A 19771-nucleotide genomic window follows, 5' to 3' on the forward strand; every position below is an offset into this window, starting at 1 on the left:
ATGGAAATAAAGAGACAAATAGCAAAGACATCGATGATGGCATCGTCTTCTCTTCAAGATCAACACCCACTCATCCACCTATCAAAAAAGATAATGTGTCTCGCCTCTCTCCTTTATGCCTCCATGAGTTTAACCCCCACTTTGCATTCCATATATCAAGGCGTGGTGGCAGAGTGGTCTAATGCGCAAGACTAGAAATCTTGTTCCTTCGGGAGCGTCTGTTCGAATCAGGCCCACGTCGTTGACAATTTCCTTTTTGTCCTGACCATCTTCTCTTGTAGCGCAGCCTCCACTCTATCTCCCCAGGCCCACCCCATCTTTCGATCAAGCACACAGACAGGGACACAACGCCACACCACACCAAAGTTAATTCCACTTCCCCTGATTACAACCTGGAAGTGCTCCAACTTTTTAAGCGGATGCAGGCAGCTTCCTAGAACCTACATGTACAAGGTATCAACCTAATATAAAACAGGAACGAATTTGCAGCAGAGATCGATAACCGGAGGTAAAAAAAAACCCAAGAGGAGTCCATTTTTCCACAAAGCCCCTATCTACATCCGGAAACTCCTTCGCGAGGTATCTGACGACAGAAATGACAAAATGATAACAGAGGTGAACCTGTTTTCCTAGACAAATATTTCCAACTTTCAAAGGATAGACAAGAAGTTGTTGAGGATGATGTCCCTTCCTGTCCGTCCCCATAAATAACAGAGCAGAGTCTATATACACAAATGTCCCTCCTCACCCAAACACAGCAAAGGCATGACCAACAGCCCACCCATACACGCGCGCTGCTTCGCGACGACATTGGAGCGAAAATGAAAGGGAAAGGTTTTCCCAGATTGACGACGAGGTGCGACGCGACACTAAAAAGATTTACGGCCCATAGCAAAACAGAAATAAATACCGGATATGCAAACAGATTCAAGGGAATATCGAGAAACAAGGAAATCACGCGGGTAACCGCTCTAGTCGTACCCGGCGCCACGTTGCCATTGACTGCCAAAACCGTTAGTAAGACCGTTAAGCATCATCCAATATTGAGCTAGACTCACTTTCCACCTTGCGGCTTTGGTGGTGACGAAGTCTTTGGTAAACTCCCGTCGCTCCCCGACGCCGTCAAGGGGCTCGGTGCCCTGACACTCCCACTGGGCTGATTTCTCAGGTGGTGGCCCTGTCCACCCGGTTTCTCCGACATGTAGACACCGCCTGGAACAATCATGGAACTCCTCACGCTATTCCTCGCCGAGTCCCTGACGCTCTTGAGGGAATACCGATTGGGACTCGTGTTGGATCCTGCTGTGCCAGGGCGTGGGAGCCCACCGACATTGGCAGGGCTCGACCGGGCACTCTCGTCATCGTCCAAGTCGATCGTCTTGCCAGTTCCGCGCGCTGTAGCGGCCAACGCATCCAACTCCGAGGTCGTGGCGATGTGCGTCTGGGACTTGATGAAGCTTGTGCGGTCGTCGTTCATAAACTGGTATCGTGTGTCGGGGTTGTTGTGGAACAGAATGATACCCGTGGTAATGATGAGCATGAGCAGGAGAATCAGCGAAAAGGCGGCGTTGGCAATCCAAAGAACGACACCAACCACTCCAATCACAAGACCGGGAAGACCAAACACATCGGTAAAAACGAAGAGGAAAATGGCGTTGACAAAGTTGAGGGAGCAAATGGCGATGTTGAAAGAGTTTGTCGACTTGTCCATGAAGGGACGGATCACACTGACGGTGATGAGGGCAGCTGCCTCAACGATGATCAGGGCGACAGCCTGGACGACACCGGAGCGCTGGGCCAGCGCAATAAACATGCCCTTAACCAGGATGTAGACAAGTGTCGGGACGATGAAGTAGTAAGCCGAAGCGCGGTACTGAACGTACAAGAAGCCCCATTTGTTGAGAACGCGAGGCTCCGAGAACAGAATGTAGGCTGGGTTGCGGTGGAGCGCGACGCTGCGCCGGGCGATTTGGATAATTTTGAAAGCAGCGTAGCTCAAGGCGCCGAGCATGCTGAAAAGGAAGAACACGGCGAGAACAACGGCGCCCGGCGAGTCGACCTGCGTAAACTCCCACAGGCAAAGGATAACAACAGGGGGGAAGCAGACCAAGGTAAGGCGGAAGAGGATGCCCTTCAAGGTTGTCAACCACCCAGTCCTGAACTCGGAAAACCGGTCGCCCTTGGAAACCTTGAGCCTGACAGCCAATTCCACGCCCACCTTGAATAGCAGTACCAGAATGACCAAGACCAAGCACAAGATGTAGAAGAACGTGATGCCGGTCAAAAACAGGTTAGTTGTCTCAATCCGGGCCCGGAAGGCAACTCTTTGGATACCATAAACGATGTAGCTGCCCCACTCGGTCTTTTCGTAAGAACGCTTTCCAAGAGTGCTGCCGTGGTGAGCAATATCGGTCACCCTTTTCTGAATGGCCTGGACGGCAGGCTCCAGCACCGGCAATGAGCGCTTCATCTTTTCAACCTGAACCGACACGATGCTGAGTGTGTCGAAAATGACGGAGGCTGTTCCGCCAGTGGAGCGCTGGTACCATGTCAGGATGGTTTGGATGAAGCCGACCCTGATGATACCCATAGTCCACTGAAAATCCTGAGTCCATGACTGCACAACGGGAGGTAGCGAGACGCTGCAGAGGCCGATCATGGCCTGAGACTGGAAGTAGGCGAGCAGAGCCAAGGTGTTGGCAGCAATATGGGAGGCGGCATTGGTGAAGCCCAGGCCCGCAACGATGGCGGATGCGATGAAAGCCACGAGGATCACCGCAGCCGCAGCCCATTTCACGCCAATAAGATCAACAGTCTTTCCGTTGGATACATCAGCCTCCAGACACGCGATGGTCTGACCCTTGTTCTCTCCGGACGTCATGTTGATGTAGACCCTGACAGTCGCATCCAAGTCGGGGAATGTGTAGGCAATGCCTGGGATGACATCGAGCGCCTCTTTGTCGAAGGGTCCCAGGTTGAAGGGGTGCGTCATCTTTCCTGATACCATGGGACATAACCCCATGATTTTGGCCTCGCAGGGATCAACCGTGGTTTGAATTGCCTTGTAGCCATAGGCGATGATGGTAATGTCGAACAACACATAGCCCTCGATGGATGATGTGGCCAGCAGGTCGATTGCAACGGTCCTGTTGTTGGGCGTGAAGACGACATCGAAGAGACTGGCCGTGAAGCCCGAGCTTGCCTGACAGGCGGCCAACGAACTCGATCGGAGGACAGATTCTGCGGTAACAACGACGGGTAGAAGGAGGGTAGCGAGAGTGGAGATGGCGAAAAGAGGGTTCAAAGATGGAAGCCACATCTTGGTTGATGGGAAGCCCGACCGGGGCGGAAGGGCTTTGGATCGGTCGGGATTATGGGATGAAGGCTGTTCGGAGCTTGTTAATGGGTGGTCGACGGTTTGATGGCGGCTGGCGAGCAAACGAGACGGTCGGCGACGGTGTGGTTTTGGCCCAGTTTTGTTCAGACTTGCATTCTCCTGTCGTGGTTCCAACGGTGGCCAGGCCTGAGTCAGCGTGAGGATGGCCGGGCGGCCCTCGATAACGGGCGACGGCAACGGCGACGGCGACGGTCGTTGGTTCGAGGTTCCGAATCGATGGTCGTGCGCATTCAAGCTTTCGAAAGTGTTCGTCCCAATTGGATTAGCGGAGATGGAGCGGGTGACGGGGGCTGGCTGGGGTTACGTGAGAAGGGCACAAGAGTAATAAACGAGTGACAGAGATTGTTGTTGACAGCGACCGACAGGTTCCTAGCACGATGCCATCCAACAGTTCTTGGTAAGACAGACAGATCAACAAAGAACAGATCAAATTGCGCAAAAGCTAGAAGGAGGTTGATGGCTGATTGATGATGGATGGAGACAGGCAATTCGACGGCGAGTGGGGGGGAGGGTCTGCCGAAAACAGCGCCGCCTGGGAAAAGCTCGTGTCAAAGCAGTTGGGCAGATGCAGCGACCAGGGGCAGCCATGGCAGCACAAAAACAAAGGCACGGTGGCTGAGCCGCCCACGGGGAAAACGAGAATCCCGTCGAATTCAGCGTCAGCCAACAGTCAATTTCCTGCCGATGCGTCCTTGGCACACCCCGCTATGCCCCTTTGGGTGCTTATCGCTCTTATCGTGCCCTCCAGGATGAGGTCATCTGCAGAAACGAGAGATCAACGGCCCCGTTTGGTTGGCTGGAAAAAGGCCTCGTCAGCTGAAAAGAGCGGGGCCGTCCCGATGCTTTGAGATGAACCACTTCAAAACTGAAAACTTCTACGAGATCAAACGAGAAATATCAAAAGCCACAGCCTCCTCCTCTACCAACCACATCTCCGTGTGCCGATATGCCATTAGCCATCCAACAGACAAACACACGATCCGGTTGATTCCAGCAGACAAAAAAATCAGGGCTGAGCTCTGTTGGCTAGCCGGATTCGCCTGATTTGTAGTAGGGATGGCGCGAGCAGCGTATGAGCTGTTCCAGACAACCTTCGCGGTCTCCACTTTCTACCACAGGCTCTGCAAGCAAGTAAGCAGGGTTGAAGCAAGCCTTGACATGACAGAGGTGCGAGATAGCATCTCCAGGATGAGGGTCCATGTTGCGAGCTACTGCCCAAGTAACTATATGTAACCAGTATGTAGACGACCTGCCACCAGGTTGTTCGTAGTGTATCTAGTCAATATCTAATTAGCAGGAATGATACGGTCACCGTAAGGTAACTAGAACTGCATACCGGGACATAGTCGCCATTGCTTTTTGGACTAGTTGACCCAACAGTCGCTTTTGTCGGTGTTTTCATCTTCAGACCAGCTTGTTGAAGATAGGAGAGGCGTGCCCTTTGCGAATATCCTTGAGGACGCTTCTGTGGCGTTTTCCACTCATCCTGGAGAGTATGATGCAATGAGGAGAAATTGACTGAGGCATATGGATGAAATAGGATGAGGGGGAAGCTGGATTTGTTGTATTCGCGAAGTGAAGCGGGAAACGCGATTAAAATGTTGGCAATTTTGATGGGCAAGCCTGGAAAGCAGAATCTGACCGTGCCTTACCACTCTACCTCACCACTGGCGAAAATCGACAATGACTACCCTCACGACTCTCTCGAACGAGCTACTGGAAACGATATGTGATGCACTCCGGGAAATGCCTGAGGGGTGCCATCCAACAATGGAGAATGGCCTTGGGGCCCTGTACACCCTCACTCACCAGCCACAGGCTTCGCGGTGTTGCCGAATATCATCTCTACCGACTCGGGGTGGAAGAGTACAAGGCACTGCCTCTGGCCTGGACGGCTCTTACCGGCCGTGCTGTCACATTTCTCAAGGCCGTTGGCTACGGCGGTGCGGATCCGAACACTGGGTTCAAGTTTTTCTACTCAGGCCCTTCTGGATGTGGTTCAAATGACATCATTGAACGTGATCTCCAACGTGGTCTCACCACAAGAGAACATGGAACGAGGGTGTTTCCTCAACCCCTCAAAACAAACTATCTCGCTATGCACGAGGTATCCCATCTCGTTATGCAGGCCATATCACTCCTTGGTGCCTTCAGCTTGATGTTCTCGTACCAACCCAACGCATCGTCTTTGGTGACGAAAGTTCGCACCTCTCGTGGGCCGACGCTGATCATTTGCCTCCTGGAAACCACCAACACAACGACCGAGACATGGAGGACGACCGGCAGGGCCTTGGCAATGTGTCGAACTCAGCGAAGGCGATGGCGAGTGGGAAGCCCAGATGGTCGAGTCGGGCGAGAGGGTTACTCGTGCATACACCGCGTTGCACATAGCGGCCGGGCGGGGGCATCTCGAAATTGTGACACTCTTGTTGGACCATGGTGCTGATCTCCAACGCCAGTCTACAGGGTTCTGCGGTTGCTCGCCTCCGCGTTCGGAATGGGAGGAGATTGAACGCGAATGGGCCTACGACTATTAGGAGGGTGGAGAAGAGACATGGACACCACTCCACGTCGCCTTGTGCTCTAATAATGACGAAGTAGCTCAGCTCCTCATCTCGCGCGGGGCTAACGTCAGAAACACGGGCAGCTTGAAGTGGTCTGTATATCACCAATTGGCCTTTACGGCAAGCTCGACTTCCTCCGCATTGTCCTAGACAGGCTTCCCCTGCAGGTTGCCGAGATTCGCGACGTCAACGAGACAACTCCATTGACCTATGCCTGCTTGGGACACCATGTCGACTCTCTCGTTCCGTTTCTCCTCAGTTATGGTGGGAGAATCAACGAGAAAACCTACATTAGCCTTTGTTTCCAAAAATGCGGTTTTTGCGAATCCACTGGGCCAGGCATTTGCTTTGGGCTACTTACAAGACGCTCTCCAGCTTCTCAAATACGGTTCCGATCCGACAGACGACATTCAGGTGGAAATATCTGAGGCTCCAGTTGACAGGGAATCATGGATTCCTCCGTTAGTTATGTGCTGTTAGCCGGGACTCAATAATGACAAATCACAAGAAGATGCCCGCCTCGAGCTACTACGTAGACTGGTCAATCCCGAAGGCCCTTTCGATTGGGATATTCCGGGGCCCTACGATGGCCCTGGATACTACCCCTCTGTCGCCACTTTTCTTTCTTTGGCAGCTTGGTGTTCTATCAAGGGACTTGTCAAGACGTTATTAGAAGCCGGCGTCGACGACAATTCGTGTGACAACCTGGACAGGAATGCGTTGATGACGTTGGTGGGCGACGTGTTTTCATGGAAGGCAGACCAGCTGGTGTTACGCGGTCATTTCCATATCCCTCAAGAAATGGAAGACAACGAGTACTAAGACTCTGTTCTTGGGATGGTTCGACTGCTGCTAGATGCCGGAATTCGTCCCAACCATCAGGACGCGTTTGGAAGAACTGTGCTGCACCACCTGTTTATGGCGCAGCCTGGCTGGCGACCAGACCGGTTGAAGCCTGACGAGGCAGGGGAAATCGTTGGATTGCTTCTTGCAAAAGGCACAGCTTCCCTGATTTGAGACAAGCAGGGCTGCTCCGCCCTAAGGAGAGCCGTCAGGAGCAAATGCAAATGGGCTCTGGAGGTCATGTGCCGGACATGCCGGTTTGAACTGAGGGACGCTTTCCCCACTCACACGACGAGGTGTTTGATGTGTTGGTCGACTGCGACTGCGACCGACGACCTGAATCCGAATTGCCGCGAAATCGTGATGTAGAGGGGGGTGCGTACGACGAGCTGGCAGAGTATTGCGGTTATAAACGCGCAAAGGATTATGATCGTGTACGTACACATTACTACAGTGATTATCCACTTGAGTCTTTCGATTCGGGTGGGCAATTTTTCTGCAGCAAGAGCCAGACCGAAGAGCTGGTCCAGTTGCTGTGCAATCTCGATCGCACAGCCAGTTGCGATCGAGACCAGGAGATCGGCCATGACGAGGGCCACGCTCTTCGCTACGCGGGTTCTGTTATCAGGGAGCGTTTGGAAGAGGCACTGGAAGCAGGTTCCGCGTCAAGCCGACTCCGTCAAAGACAGAACTAGGCAAGAAAGCCAGCACCCCACGAAAGACAGCCGAGAATACATTATTAGATACAACACAGGAGACAAGTCAAGTGTTGGGAGGCTCCATGGTCCTCTTCTTTGCAGGCCTTCTCTTTGCTCGCCGATATGCATTTTTGACCAGCATGTATACATAGCTACCTACCTTCAACTACGCACACTTTGGGCCACTGCCTTGCTTTTCTTCCTTTTCTTACCTTCTAGATACATCACTAACATCACTTGTCCTGGTCTATAATTCTGGTGCCTCCACGCCAATGGGGTCGTTATATGTCGGGGCACTTGACTGACGAGGAGTTTGGTTAGGCAGTGGTCGCCGTTAAGTTCATCGCTTTGGAGGTTGCCAAGAAGTCAGCGTGCTCGTGCTCGTGCCAGGAGGGTTGCTAAGCATGGAAAGGCCTTGTGTTGTGAGGATATCTCTGTGAGAGCGAGGTAGATAGCCTAATAGCATGACCGACAACTACGGCTACTCATCGGTACTCTCGGAGTCTTCCCATTCGTTGGTGGGGTTGACGATGGAAGTGGAGCCAAAGGGCATTGTGGGTCAGTGGCAGGGCCAGGGGCAGGGCGGCAGGGGTTACTATTATTATCAGCGCTTATCGATAAGACGGTCCAAAAAAATGGCCCAAGAGTCTGTCGCAGAGCGGCCACTGAGATTTTCTTTGCGACTTTGCGCACCACACCCCGGTCGGTCCATTTATCAATTGACTGCTTTTTCCGCTCTCGCAACCCGCCAAAATGTCTGCCGGAAAGAAGCACGCCCGCCCCGACGGGGAGGAGCAGGCCGTTCGCTCCTCCAAGAAGGCAAAGACCGACGAGGTTGCCAATGCCACGACCGACGCCGATGGCTCCGACTTGAAGGCCGAGAAGAAGAAGCAGAAGAAGAAGGACAAGAAGGAGAAGGAGAAGAGGGAAAGGGGGGAGAAGAAGGAAAGGAAGGAGAAAAAAGAGAACAAGGAGGACGCCAACGAGCAAAAAGACACCGAGATCCCCGACGCCGACGCCGACGCCGAGTCCGGGCCCAAGGCTGAGAAGACGGACAAGAAGAAGGATAAGAAGAAGTCTAACAAGTCCAAGTCATCCGAGGAGCCTATCGCCAGCGCTTCCGATGACGAGATAAAGGCTTACCTGACCAAGGAGGAGATCAAAATCGAGGACCCATCCAACAGCCCTCTGCAGCCCATCCTCAAGTTCACCCAGCTTCCCACCTCCAAGCTCATCGCCAAGAAGCCCTTCGCCGCCTACAATGCCCCCACTCCCATTCAGGCCGCTTCCTGGCCCTTCACCCTTGCCGGCCGCGATGCGATCGGTATTGCCGAGACGGGTTCTGGAAAGACCATGGCCTTCGCTCTGCCCTGCGTCGAGAAGCTTAGCATCCACTCCAAGAAGGCGTCCAAGGACTACCGCAGCACCCGCCCACGCGCCGTCATTGTGGCACCCACCCGTGAGCTGGCCATGCAGACGCACGAGGCTGTCTCTGGGCTGGCTTCTCAGGTCGGTCTCACGGCCGTCTGCATCTACGGTGGCGCGAGCAAGGATGACCAGCGCGCGCTTCTGCGCAAGAACAGCGGTGCCGATATCATCACGGCGACCCCTGGCAGATTGAAGGACTTCCTTTCCGACAACACTGTCAACCTCGGCGACGTCATGTTTGCCGTGCTCGACGAGGCCGATCGCATGCTGGACAAGGGTTTCGAGGACGATATCAAGCTGATCTTGGGTGGCTGCCCGCCAAAGGAGGAGCGCCAGACGCTGATGTTCACTGCGACATGGCCAACAAGTGTGCGTGTTCTCGCCGAGAGCTTCATGGTCAACCCCGTCAAGGTCACCATTGGAAACCGCACTCGCGCCGGCGAAGATGGGAACAGCAGTGGTACCGTCGAGTTGCAAGCCAACAGCAGAATCGAGCAAAAGGTCGAGGTCGTCGATCCCCGGGGCAAGGAGCAACGGCTCTTGGAGCTTCTCCGTGAAGCACAGAAGGGCTCGGCCAAGAACGACAGGATATTGGTGTTTTGCCTGTACAAGAAGGAGGCGGTGCGCGTGGAGCAGTTCCTCGAAAGGCGAGGCATCCGCGTCGCTAGTATCCACGGTGACCTCCGACAGGACCAGCGTACCAAGAGCCTGGAGGCCTTCAAGGCCGGTACCACATCGGTGCTGGTTGCCACAGATGTTGCCGCCCGTGGGTTGGATATCCCCGAGGTTAAGCTTGTCATCAACGTCACCGTAAGCCTACAGTCGCCCCATGACAAAATCACTCAGGTGACTAACCTGTCTTAGTTCCCCTTGACCATCGAGGACTATGTCCATCGCATTGGCCGAACAGGCCGTGCCGGAAAGACAGGCAAGGCCATCACGCTGTTCACTGAGCACGACAAGGCGCACTCTGGCTCGTAAGTTTCCGCTCTCCCGCATCTGATCTCTTGGTGGCGTCACCCTGACACTGACCGTCTCCGCCCACAGCCTCGTCAACATCCTCAAGGCCGCCAAGCAAGACGTGCCAGAAGATCTCTTGAAGTTTGGCACCACCGTCAAGAAGAAGGCCCACGACTCGTATGGTGCTTTTTACAAGGATGTGGACATGACCAAGAAGGCGACCAAGATTACTTTCTAATTGCTTATACTATCGTACATAGAAGGGAGAAAACAGCGTGCTATTTTGCTTTTGGTCAATTACGTCTCTACACCTGCCTCCGTCCTTTGATCGCCTGGAATGCAGACAGTAAAAACTGTCGTTCGGAAAATGCCCTGGATTTTTTTTTTGGTCACTGTCAGCCGTTATCATTTCTCCCATTTTCACGAGGCAACGGGTCAACTCACAGCACCCCCAAAAACACCAACCCCACCCCGGCAATCTTCCCCAACCCGATCAACACCTCCTTCACCCCTCCCTTGCTGGTGAAGTGCAACCCCCTAACCAGACTCCCCGCCACCACGGCCGCCCCGACCCCAACCCCGCTCGGCAACACCTCCCTCACATCCGCTTCCACCCCCCTCTGTTTGAACCAGTTGTTGATGAACCTCCAACACCAAACGATCCTACAAGCCATGTTCACCCCATTCGCCCAGACCAGCCCCTCTGCGCCCATGTCGAGGACCTTGAGGGTGATGAACCCGGCCGAGGCAAACACGAGACTAAATAGCCCCATCCAGGCTGACTGCTTGTGGACCTGCTTCTCCGTGGCGACGGACGAGACGAAAGCCTCGGTTATACCGTTGATGGCGAGTAAGGGGATGTAATAGGTGTATAGAGAGAGGGTGGCACCGGCACCGGACGTGAGCCACTGCTTTCCTGCCACGAGGGACAACAACAAAGGAGCAGCGACGGGGGCGAGGGAGGTGATGATCAGGGAGAGGAGAAGGTAGGATTTGAGGAGGGAGAGGAGGGACTGGGCGGCTGTTTTTTCCGGGGTGGGCGCGGTCTCTGTGGTCTGCTTTTCGGAACTTTTATCTGAAAGAGGGGTGGAAGGCGAGGAGAGCAACCGGGAAAAGTAACTGCGCGAGGACTCCTCGATGGGTTGGAAGACGAGACGGGCGAGGAGACCGCCGTAGTTGTTTGCCAATGCATAAACACCCTGCGAAGTGGGGGAGGAAAGGATAGAGACGAGAAAGGTGTCGCCTTGGGTGAGGAGGTGTTTTAAAACCGACTGAGAGAGCAAGGAAGACGTGAGTTTGAGGGTGGGAGGGTGGAGGTACTGCCCCGAGGAAGAAATTGGTCGAGGAAGCAAGGAGAAATTCTCTCTTGATGCAAGACCGGAGCCGCTGTGGAGATAGACGAGGAGAAGACCGGTTCCGTAGCCTAGCTGGCCGAGGGCGAAGGGCAGCACTCCAAGAGACAACCCCCGACGGGCACCATAGACGGCTGAGCCAAGGGTGATGGTGCAACGGAGGAAAGTAGCGATGGACTCGGCGGCGGCGCGAGCTGAGAATTGTAGCCGGGTTTGCATCACCATGAAGGCTGGTTCGGAGAGGAGTTCCAAGATGGCGGCGAGGGCGTAGATGTAGAGTGCCACGACGAGATATGGAGCTGAGGCGAGGGTGGAGGTGCTCAGTGAGTTGAGGTAAAGCCAGCCAAAGAAGAAGGACAAGGGAAAGCCTAGGCCAATGGCAAGGTAACCCAGGTTGACGACGGCTTGGGCGCCATTGTTTTGCTTCTTGCTGCCCTGGTCATCTGAGAAGGAGGAAGAGTCCTGGCGCTGAATGGCCACACGCAGACTTTCCCTCGCAAAAAAGATGACAGAGAGATAGTAAACTTCAAGTTGGGTCGAAACACCGAGCAGTTGAGCGGTTAGAAAACGCAGCAGGACCTGGTTGGCGATGAAGGTGACGGCACGGGATATGATTTGAAGGAGGATGAGCACAGACGCGCCCCGGAGAACGCGAGTGCTTGTTGTTGTGCTTGTCGTCGTGCTTGTCGTCGTGCTTACTGCCGAAACAATCGGTTCCGGTTTTGAAGCGGCGGCAACATCTTCCGGAGCGCCCATTCTTGACTTTTTTGGCGGGTTTCGTTGTCGATGTTTAGTTTGAGTTTGATGAAGCTCGTCCATGCGATCGCAACCGCGGTGGGTCGCCACGTGGCATCCATGTCGCCCCTGAAGCCCCACTAACACCACCTTCAGGGGCACAACAGGTACCCAGGTAGGTTTAGAAGTCTTGCTAGATACATACCTTGCCTTACTATTAGCCTTCCAGGTCACAGGCATCTGAAGATCCCGTCGGCTTGCACCCGCAGCGTTAGGGCTTTTGTCCTGTCCATAAAGTCCCTTCCATCGTCCAAGTTCTTGGAGAAAGGGGATTATTTTGACGAGGAGATGCATCCGGAAATGTGTGGGGTTGGGGAGAATTATCAGCTCAGAGGAAAGAACGGGGCTGTTTTGTATGGGCTGGGGGGTTTATTATCCGAGGACTAGGGCTACTTCAATATGCGAGATAGAGGCTGCGTGTACTTCTTACCCTACCCAAACACATCAACGGCCAAAACAATGATGGAACCGAGCCGCAACTTCACATTTTGTCCTTCACAGTCTGTTCTCCCTAAAGTATCGCGGCGAACCCAAGGGCCAGACCCAAGAAACCTCCAACAATGCCATTCTTTCCGGCACCCGCTTGAACTGGCGTGCTGCTAGTGCTTGTGGGAAGAACCAGGCTGATAGTGCCATTGCCAGTCGCCGAGACAGTGAGGCTCGCGGTAGGGGTCGGCTCAGGCTCAACGGAGATGGTCTCAGTTGGACTAGTAACAGTTGTAACCATCTGAGAAGGAGTTGGCACGACCACGGTCCTAGTATATTCATTGTACAAGGATGTGGCTGCGGCAGCGTTCGTTGCAGTCAAAGAGATGCCGGTAGACGTTGTGACGAGAGTAGAATAAAGGATCGTTGTGGTTGCATCGACGTAATAGGAGTAATAATAGTAGTAGTAATAGTATGTGAAGGTGTACCACGTATAGTCAATGACGGTAATCGTAGAGGCCGGGACCGTGGTGATGAGCGTGGTAATGGTGGGGGCTGGGTCGTTGATGGTGGCGGTAGCCAGGGGGGTTTGGCCGTCGGGACAGTTACGGGGAGGCATCACGTACGTCACGCCGTCGGAGCAGCAGATGGCACCCGGTGGAACGCATTGAAAGGGACCTGGACATCGAAGCCAACGAAGTCAGCAGTCATTCGTGTCGAAGAAAAGTTCTAGGGATGTCATTCACCGGGGCACGCAGGAATCCACCCTGGAGTCCGGCAACGCTGACGTTCTTCGAGACGAGCATCTCGCTTGCCAATCGAGCCATCACTAGATGCCACGGCGGAGCCAAAGAAAGGGTATAGTGCCAGTGGCAAGCAAAAGGCTGCCTTTGAGCTGACCATGATGGGCTACTGAAGCGAGGATGTCGAACGAGTGACTTTTTGAGCAAGAAAACCCAAACACAACGGGGTAAGAGGATGATCTATCGAAGACAATCCAACAGAGGAGCACTTAGCTCAGTTATTAGATTTATACTCATATTTGAATTCAAGGCCCTGCTCTGCATACCCACACCTCACGGTCAAAATCAGGAACAAACCCCCTGATCCGAAGCCGCGGAGCGATGTCCGATTCGATTTGCTGGTATTAGCATGCAGCCCTCTCTCTAACATTATGATCGTGGCTGGTCCATGCATTCTTTCGGGATTGGACACCTGTATCTGCAAGATCCAGGGAATCCCAGGCAGTCGGGGCTGAAGTTGTCCCGCTTACGACACGATCCTTTATCCAAGACACGCAAAAGCCAGAGCCTTGCGGTTGAGCAACCACACCAATGTGGCCTTGTTTAAATTAAGCATGTGGCGGCGGTGCCCAGCACGTTTCTGTGTGTAACCACTCGAATAGAATTAGATGAGATAGTGATTTGTTCAGCATGAGGTACAAGTGTAGACTCGACGACTGTAGCAGGTAGCTGCAATATCCGTGTCGATGTTGAGGGTTCCGATTTCTGATTTCTCCTTTTGCCACATGATCCACACAGTCCACTATTTCTCTCCTATCAGAAGCCTCCTTTCCAGGTCTACTTTGTCACTTAGTTCGAAGCTTGAGATATAAGCTGCTTGCTCTCAAACTCAACCCTTCTTGATATCTACTTCATACACTGGTCCTCAATATGCCTTCCACTCTTCTGGCAGTTATTTTCATTTCCTTCTGATTCCCATCGCCCGTATTCTATCCAATAGCGAAAAATACCGCAATCTAGCTTATGCAGCGCCGCACGTCTGGCGCATTTTACGGCCACAACAATGTTGTCGCCGCATGATAACTCCCCCTCCACCCCCGAGGCTCTCTAGCTTTGAATCTAAATAAGAGAAAGAACATCGAAAATCCCAACAGACCAAGTGCCATCGTAATGATGTAGGTCAAGAGGTAGTATGTTGCTTGTCTAGTACGCTAAGCTAGGCCGTTGACAACAGGTAGAAGTTTGTCATAAAGCTAGCCAAGTGCCTCGAGTTTCTGGAGGGAGAGACAGGCTTATAACTCGACATATACCACAGCTCGTCTTCATTCCCTTAAGACTCAACAGTCCCCATGAATGTTCAGCCCAAGTTTAGAGTTAGTCAAGTGTGCAGATGTCGCCCTCCACCCAGTTTCAACCGCTTCACTGGCCTTCCTCTCAAACTACGTGCACAAACCCTTGGGTTTCTTCCAGACTTTCCCACGATAGAATTCTGTCACAACTCTCACGCAGAGATATATCACAGGTGTTCATTCATATGGTTGTATCCGCACGAGGCTCTTGCTTGATACGCCAACACACCCTGGCGCCCGCAGGTGTGATTGATAGATGCCCACTCTAGACCTCTCCGAAACGGGACCTACGTCTCCTTCTGGGAGCCTTGGCTTTGCCCCGAGGCCGCATCGAGGTCATCTTCTTGCGATGGTGATCCTAGTTGCTTATACCAATGGCTGAGGTGCGAGAAGTGACTGAAATTACATCACAGGAAAATAACAGCCTTCTCGGTTTCCAGGCGAGCTATCCAATAGAAGGCTGAAGATCAGCTCTGTGCTACACAGCAGCATAGTTTGCCTAATGGTGCAGTCGCATCCTGACACATATCCTCTTTGATTTCGGGTCTCCTTGAATGGTACAGAGTCGCTCGAGGCTGACGACAACGGCGACGGCGCAGGTGGGTTTGAGAGCTGTTCTTGCCCCCGGCCTCCGCGATATGGTCGTCCTCGTCCTCGGTCAAGTCCGTGATCCTGCGGCCGGGCGCGGCTTTCCTTTGACTTCGCCTAGGCCCGACCTGACGTGTTTGCCCATCATCATTGCCAGCGCCTTCGCTCACGGCGCGTTGGTATCACGGATGGAGAGGAGAACCATGCTTGTCGTCAGACGCCTGCACGGCTTCAGCCCCCCTACCGCCCTGCCCGCTTTCGATACCTTCAGGCAGACATTGCACGTCAACGGCAAGGGTCTCGTAGCAAGCCTCGAGGATCGGCTTGACCTCCTTGCGTGGCACCAAAACCCGGGTGCATGGGGGATCCGGAAACTAAGGAGCACATGGCTCCGAATTCCGGGATTCTGGCATGCAGGGGACAAAAGTCGGGCCAATGGGCCGGGACCGAATGCTGTCGGGCCGAATATCCCGGCCGTCGGCACCGTGAATCGCACGGTTTTCCTTAGGCCAAACCAAGGTGGTTAAGGATGTCTAGGTAAGGAGACGCGGTGCCACGGCCTAAACCGGCATCCTGAGCCATGGCATTCCTCATGGCGTTGGCGTAATGCCTCTGATACACGGTGCTGTTGGGCCGGTGGCGCGCTCCCTGGTCTCGAATCGACTGCCGGTAGTTCTCTGTTGAATGTCAAAAACTGTCAAGGGCAAAACCGAAGAGAGTCGACTTACTATCGAGGATTTCTAGGTTTCCTCGCCGGAAAACATAAGTTCGGACTCCATCGGGGAGCCCTGCTGCTTTTCCATGGCTTTCCAAGTGGTCGTCGAACGCTTTCGCTGTTAAAGGCTCATCCGACTTTATAGGCCCTTCGACAGACTCCACGGTCTTCCGGAATACCGGCTTGTGCCAAAATTCTTTCTTCCACGGTATGTATACAGCGGGCACACACAGTTTGGTGTTGAAAAATTGCTCGGTGCATGTGTCGTAACCGTCCAGGTCAAGGACACCCTCGGCTCTCGCCTTGGCGAGGAGCTTCGAGATTAGACAAAACATCGGGAGTTTCTCCTCGACAAAACGGAACCAGGTGGGCACTATCTCCTTATTCTCGCCTTTGCGGAAATGTAGGAGTACCTGCATCTCGAGGTAGTCTCGGCCGCCGTTGCGCATCGGGTCTTTCAGGATCCACAGGTCGATGTCCTCCCGGCAAATAACCTTAGGGCCAAATAGGCGTACATATTCGGCTTTTGCGACGGCCACGAAATGGTCTCGAAGCCGCCCTTCAAGAGTCTCGCCCTTATACTTCCGGTAAATCTGTGATAGCTGTCGCAAGTACTGGCGGATTGTACCCCATGCACCGATTCTGGATTTCTCCCTTCGCATCAAAAACCGGGCAAATGCCTCGGCAAGACCCTGTTCTCCCAACTCAGTGTCTTGACGAGAGATTTCCAGTCCGGCTTTCCTGGTAACGCGTCGGAGAATGCCTTCCATCTTCGTGTACCGTCAACAACGTTTACCTTGGTATTATCAGCGCGGTTTGGCGGAAGAGGGCGCCGTGTGTTTCCCTGGTCCCAGATCCACTGCAATTCCTCAGATGTAAGTGCCGGTGGGGCTTCGGACACGTCCAACCGTGGAAGCTAGCAACGGATTCGTTCGAGCTGATCAAGGTCCAAAGCCTCAATTGGCTGATAGGACTGACCAGTCTGAGCAAGGCAAAACTCCATTCTTGGATCTGGTGTAAGCAACACAGTGCGATACAGTGCGACGTAGCGCAACACATCCTAATACTCTATTAGCCCAGCCACGGCACCTCTTTTCAAGGCCTTACAGCAGAGCGCGCGTTTCACAGGTGCAAGCGCAGGGACCCTAGCTCCACTAACGGTGCAGCCATAAAAAGTTGCGCCGTTATAGCAACACGATTTTGCAAGACTGTAAAAGAATAAGAAATTTGATCTAATGGAAACACCTAGAAGGCAAGAAATAAAGCAGAGGGACCGGTCTATATATGTTTTCCCCTCTTGGGTTCTTGCGTCCTGTTCTCTGGCTGCTGGCCCCCTGAGTTCCGGGTCCCAGGCTCCCCATCAGCATTGCTTGGTGTATAGTGGATTCGAGAAGTACATCTGTCCTGCCAAAAATGGTGGGTCTGGGCTTCCATTTCCGGAACCCCCAACATCGACACGGGTATTAAGACCGTAATAGCATCAATCTCGGGTCGTGTCGTATATGTAGGTCAGTGTTTGGGGCACATGGTGCTAACAAGATTGTGAAAGCTTTGAGCTGGGCTTTGATGTCAGTTGCTGGTTGGTAGCGGTGGGATCGTCTTTTTCCCTGACAATGATATGTTCGAGGCATACAAGTAAGAATTTCAGACGATAGCTGAATACCTACCTAGGTAGGTAAGTACCAGTTTAGTCCATCCATACCTGGTAGTTTTAACAACCACGGTTCCAAACTCGATAATCTCGTCGAGTACGCGGTCGTGGCAAAGACAACATGATTCAAAGGTTTGGGAGCAGAATGAAACCTCGAATTGGGCGACAAGAAGCCTGGAGGTGCCAAGGAGTGAAGGGGTATTGTGGAAATAGGCCGAAATTTCTGTCCTCTTTGAGGTGGTAGGTATATTTCGCCATGCTGAAGGTGATAGGCGCGTCTATGACATAACCAGACTTGGAAGCTTCTGTTCGACGGGCCGGAGATGGCGCGCGGTAGGTTCAACCACGGGTCACGTCCAGTACAATATCGAAAAGTAGGTTGATAGCATGGCTGGAGGGAGCAGTTCAAGCACCACCTCGACTGCACCCCTCCGCAATTCTTGCTCAAGGAGTCGCTCCGCAGCAATGTCGAAAGCTGGTCGCGATGTTGCAACGCTCGACTCGGTTCCCGACATGGAGATCTTGGCTTGCTTCGGCTCCGTCGTCAGGGAACCGACTTCACTCTCAATCCGCACGGGAAACGAGCCGCTTTGAGTGTTCCACGGAAATTCAACACCGATTCGCTCTCTTGGTGAAATTTTCACTGCGGAATTCCAGCAATCGGGAGCTCCCGCTTGGTGTTCTATGGCAGTTCGCCAATCGCCGCCATGATGCGCGCCTATCATAGATCTGAGTACCGAGTCCATCAGCACCCGATGCTTCTCTACTGGCTACTCCTAGGCTAGGTAGCAGACCCATCCTAAGGCAAGTGACCTGTGTGTCGAGATGAAGAGATCCCGAATCTTAGTCATAACCTGGTGCCGACCTACCTGTGCCATAGCAAAACCGTGCATGATAACAAGATGACTGGAGAGTAGGTAGTCAACACCTTTTTTCAACGGCGCTGATACGATGGATGGCGTGACAACTATAAGAGAGGCAAAGTTTCCTCACTCCTCGTAGTTGCCTATCATTCAGCTCCCTCATCAGCACGATCCTGGTCCTCTTTTTCCAGCTATGAAGTTGAATCTTGGAAGCCTCGCCCTCTGGGTGCTCTCAGCGGCACCGGTCGCTGAGGCCCATTACCGCTTCAGCAAACTGCTCGTGAACGGCAAGCTCTCCGGCGACTGGGAGTACATGCGAGAGAACAGCAACGGTATCATGCCCACGAAACAGTTTCTCGCACCCAGTGACGACTTCCGGTGCAATTCCGGCAGCTTTGCCAATGCTGGAAAGACCAAAGTGGCCAAGGTAATGCCTGGAGATACCATCGGCTTCCAGCTGTGGTACTACGCGACGATGCAGCACCCAGGGCCGTTGACGATCCACATGTCCAAAGCCCCCGGCGATGTGCGCAACTATCGCGGTGATGGGGACTGGTTCAAAGTTCATCAGATGATCATCTGCAAGGCCCCGAACCAATACCTGGTAGGTCGTTCTCGCCGGGCACGTCTCTGATATACATGATACTAACAACAGTGGTCCGCTGTTAGAACGATAAGGACTGGTGCACATGGGACCTTGCCACCGTCCAGTTCACCCTCCCCCGCGACACCCCCCCCGGTCAATATCTCGTCCGCGTCGAGCACATCGCCCTGCACGGTGCCCAAAGCGGTGACACAGAATTCTACTTTACTTGCGCACAGATTGAAGTCGGCGGCAATGGCAACGGTAAACCGGGACCCATGGTGAAGATCCCCGGACTCTACGACTCGAATGATCCGGCATTGCGTTTCTTCATTTATGGCGCGCGGTCGTATCCTTATACCAACGTTGGCAAGCATGCGCTTTGGACAGGTGGCAGCGGTGGTGGGAGCTCGCCGGCGCCTAACCCGGCCCCGTCGAATCCACCAGTCACCAACCCATCTCCGGGTGGTGGCACGGCGCCTCTTTGGGGTCAATGTGGAGGGAATGGCTGGACGGGCCCGACACGGTGTGCGGAGGGAACTTGCAAGTTTAGCAACGATTGGTATTCCCAGTGTGTGCCCTGAAGGATTCAGTCATCCACAGTGTGACAGGGGAGGAAACTGGCTGAGATAACCAGGAGAAATGAGGCACAGCTCTCTGGGGAAAAGTTTCCCCCAATCTTTCCAGGTTGTTATTGGTCAATCGGGAGGTACCTTGGTCAATAACACGTGCTTATATGTATACTTTCGTGTTTCTTCCAAAACCAACAATGCCTGCCAAACTCAGGTCCCGCTCGTGATGTAACATGAAGTGAGC

General features: G+C 53.4%; 6 protein-coding genes and 1 non-coding gene across 7 annotated transcripts; 3 read left to right on the forward strand and 4 right to left on the reverse strand.

Annotated features, from left to right (window-relative positions):
- Positions 1 to 159: 159 nt before the first annotated feature.
- Positions 160 to 241, forward strand: QC761_0060560. The gene has a single exon. It is a non-coding gene; the product is annotated as a tRNA-Ser (tRNA).
- A 163-nt stretch (positions 242 to 404) lies between these two features.
- FLC3_2 (putative flavin carrier protein 3) lies at positions 405 to 5101 on the reverse strand. The gene is made up of 3 exons (XM_062878314.1): positions 4734 to 5101; positions 1059 to 4672; positions 405 to 1002 (listed from the first exon to the last, which is right to left on the reverse strand). Exons 2-3 carry the CDS (start codon positions 3317 to 3319, stop codon positions 972 to 974), a joined length of 2292 nt encoding a protein of 763 aa, XP_062731718.1. The 5' UTR covers positions 3320 to 4672; positions 4734 to 5101; the 3' UTR covers positions 405 to 971.
- DBP3 (RNA-dependent ATPase) lies at positions 3930 to 10128 on the forward strand (the record flags this gene model as incomplete). Its single annotated transcript, XM_062878316.1, has 3 exons — positions 3930 to 9740; positions 9795 to 9907; positions 9978 to 10128. Exons 1-3 carry the CDS (start codon positions 8256 to 8258, stop codon positions 10126 to 10128), a joined length of 1749 nt encoding a protein of 582 aa, XP_062731719.1. The 5' UTR covers positions 3930 to 8255.
- Positions 5532 to 5786, reverse strand: QC761_400303 (uncharacterized protein; the record flags this gene model as incomplete). Its single annotated transcript, XM_062878315.1, has 1 exon — positions 5532 to 5786. One exon carries the CDS (start codon positions 5784 to 5786, stop codon positions 5532 to 5534), a length of 255 nt encoding a protein of 84 aa, XP_062731720.1.
- A 202-nt stretch (positions 10129 to 10330) lies between the features above and the next one.
- On the reverse strand, positions 10331 to 11998 carry RFT1 (Oligosaccharide translocation protein rft1; the record flags this gene model as incomplete). The annotated part of the gene is given in 2 exon segments (XM_062878317.1): positions 10331 to 11929; positions 11942 to 11998. 2 exon segments carry the CDS (start codon positions 11996 to 11998, stop codon positions 10331 to 10333), a joined length of 1656 nt encoding a protein of 551 aa, XP_062731721.1.
- A 428-nt stretch (positions 11999 to 12426) lies between these two features.
- On the reverse strand, positions 12427 to 13829 carry QC761_400330 (uncharacterized protein). Its single transcript, XM_062878318.1, has 2 exons — positions 13210 to 13829; positions 12427 to 13141 (listed from the first exon to the last, which is right to left on the reverse strand). The coding sequence occupies exons 1-2, from the start codon at positions 13364 to 13366 to the stop codon at positions 12549 to 12551; spliced, it is 750 nt and encodes a 249-aa protein (XP_062731722.1). The 5' UTR covers positions 13367 to 13829; the 3' UTR covers positions 12427 to 12548.
- A 4736-nt stretch (positions 13830 to 18565) lies between these two features.
- Positions 18566 to 19539, forward strand: QC761_400350 (uncharacterized protein; the record flags this gene model as incomplete). The annotated part of the gene is made up of 2 exons (XM_062878319.1): positions 18566 to 18976; positions 19042 to 19539. The coding sequence occupies 2 exons, from the start codon at positions 18566 to 18568 to the stop codon at positions 19537 to 19539; spliced, it is 909 nt and encodes a 302-aa protein (XP_062731723.1).
- Between the last annotated feature and the right edge of the window lie 232 nt (positions 19540 to 19771).

This window comes from Podospora bellae-mahoneyi, chromosome 4 (genome assembly GCF_035222275.1).
Source record: "Podospora bellae-mahoneyi strain CBS 112042 chromosome 4, whole genome shotgun sequence".
In the NCBI taxonomy this organism is placed as follows: Eukaryota; Fungi; Ascomycota; class Sordariomycetes; order Sordariales; family Podosporaceae; genus Podospora; species Podospora bellae-mahoneyi.

What these genes read in the sequence shown, in the direction of transcription:
- QC761_400330 (XM_062878318.1), bottom strand. Translation starts at nt 13,366, where the DNA reads ATGGTCAGCTCAAAGGCAGCCTTTTGCTTGCCACTGGCACTATACCCT. An exon ending in GTGGATTCCTGCGTGCCCCG is followed by an intron (nt 13,142 to 13,209) that starts GTGAATGACATC and finishes TTCGATGTCCAG; the next exon opens with GTCCCTTTCAATGCGTTCCA.
- FLC3_2 (XM_062878314.1), bottom strand. Translation starts at nt 3,319, where the DNA reads ATGTGGCTTCCATCTTTGAACCCTCTTTTCGCCATCTCCACTCTCGCT. An exon ending in CCAAAGCCGCAAGGTGGAAA is followed by an intron (nt 1,003 to 1,058) that starts GTGAGTCTAGCT and finishes CGGTTTTGGCAG; the next exon opens with TCAATGGCAACGTGGCGCCG.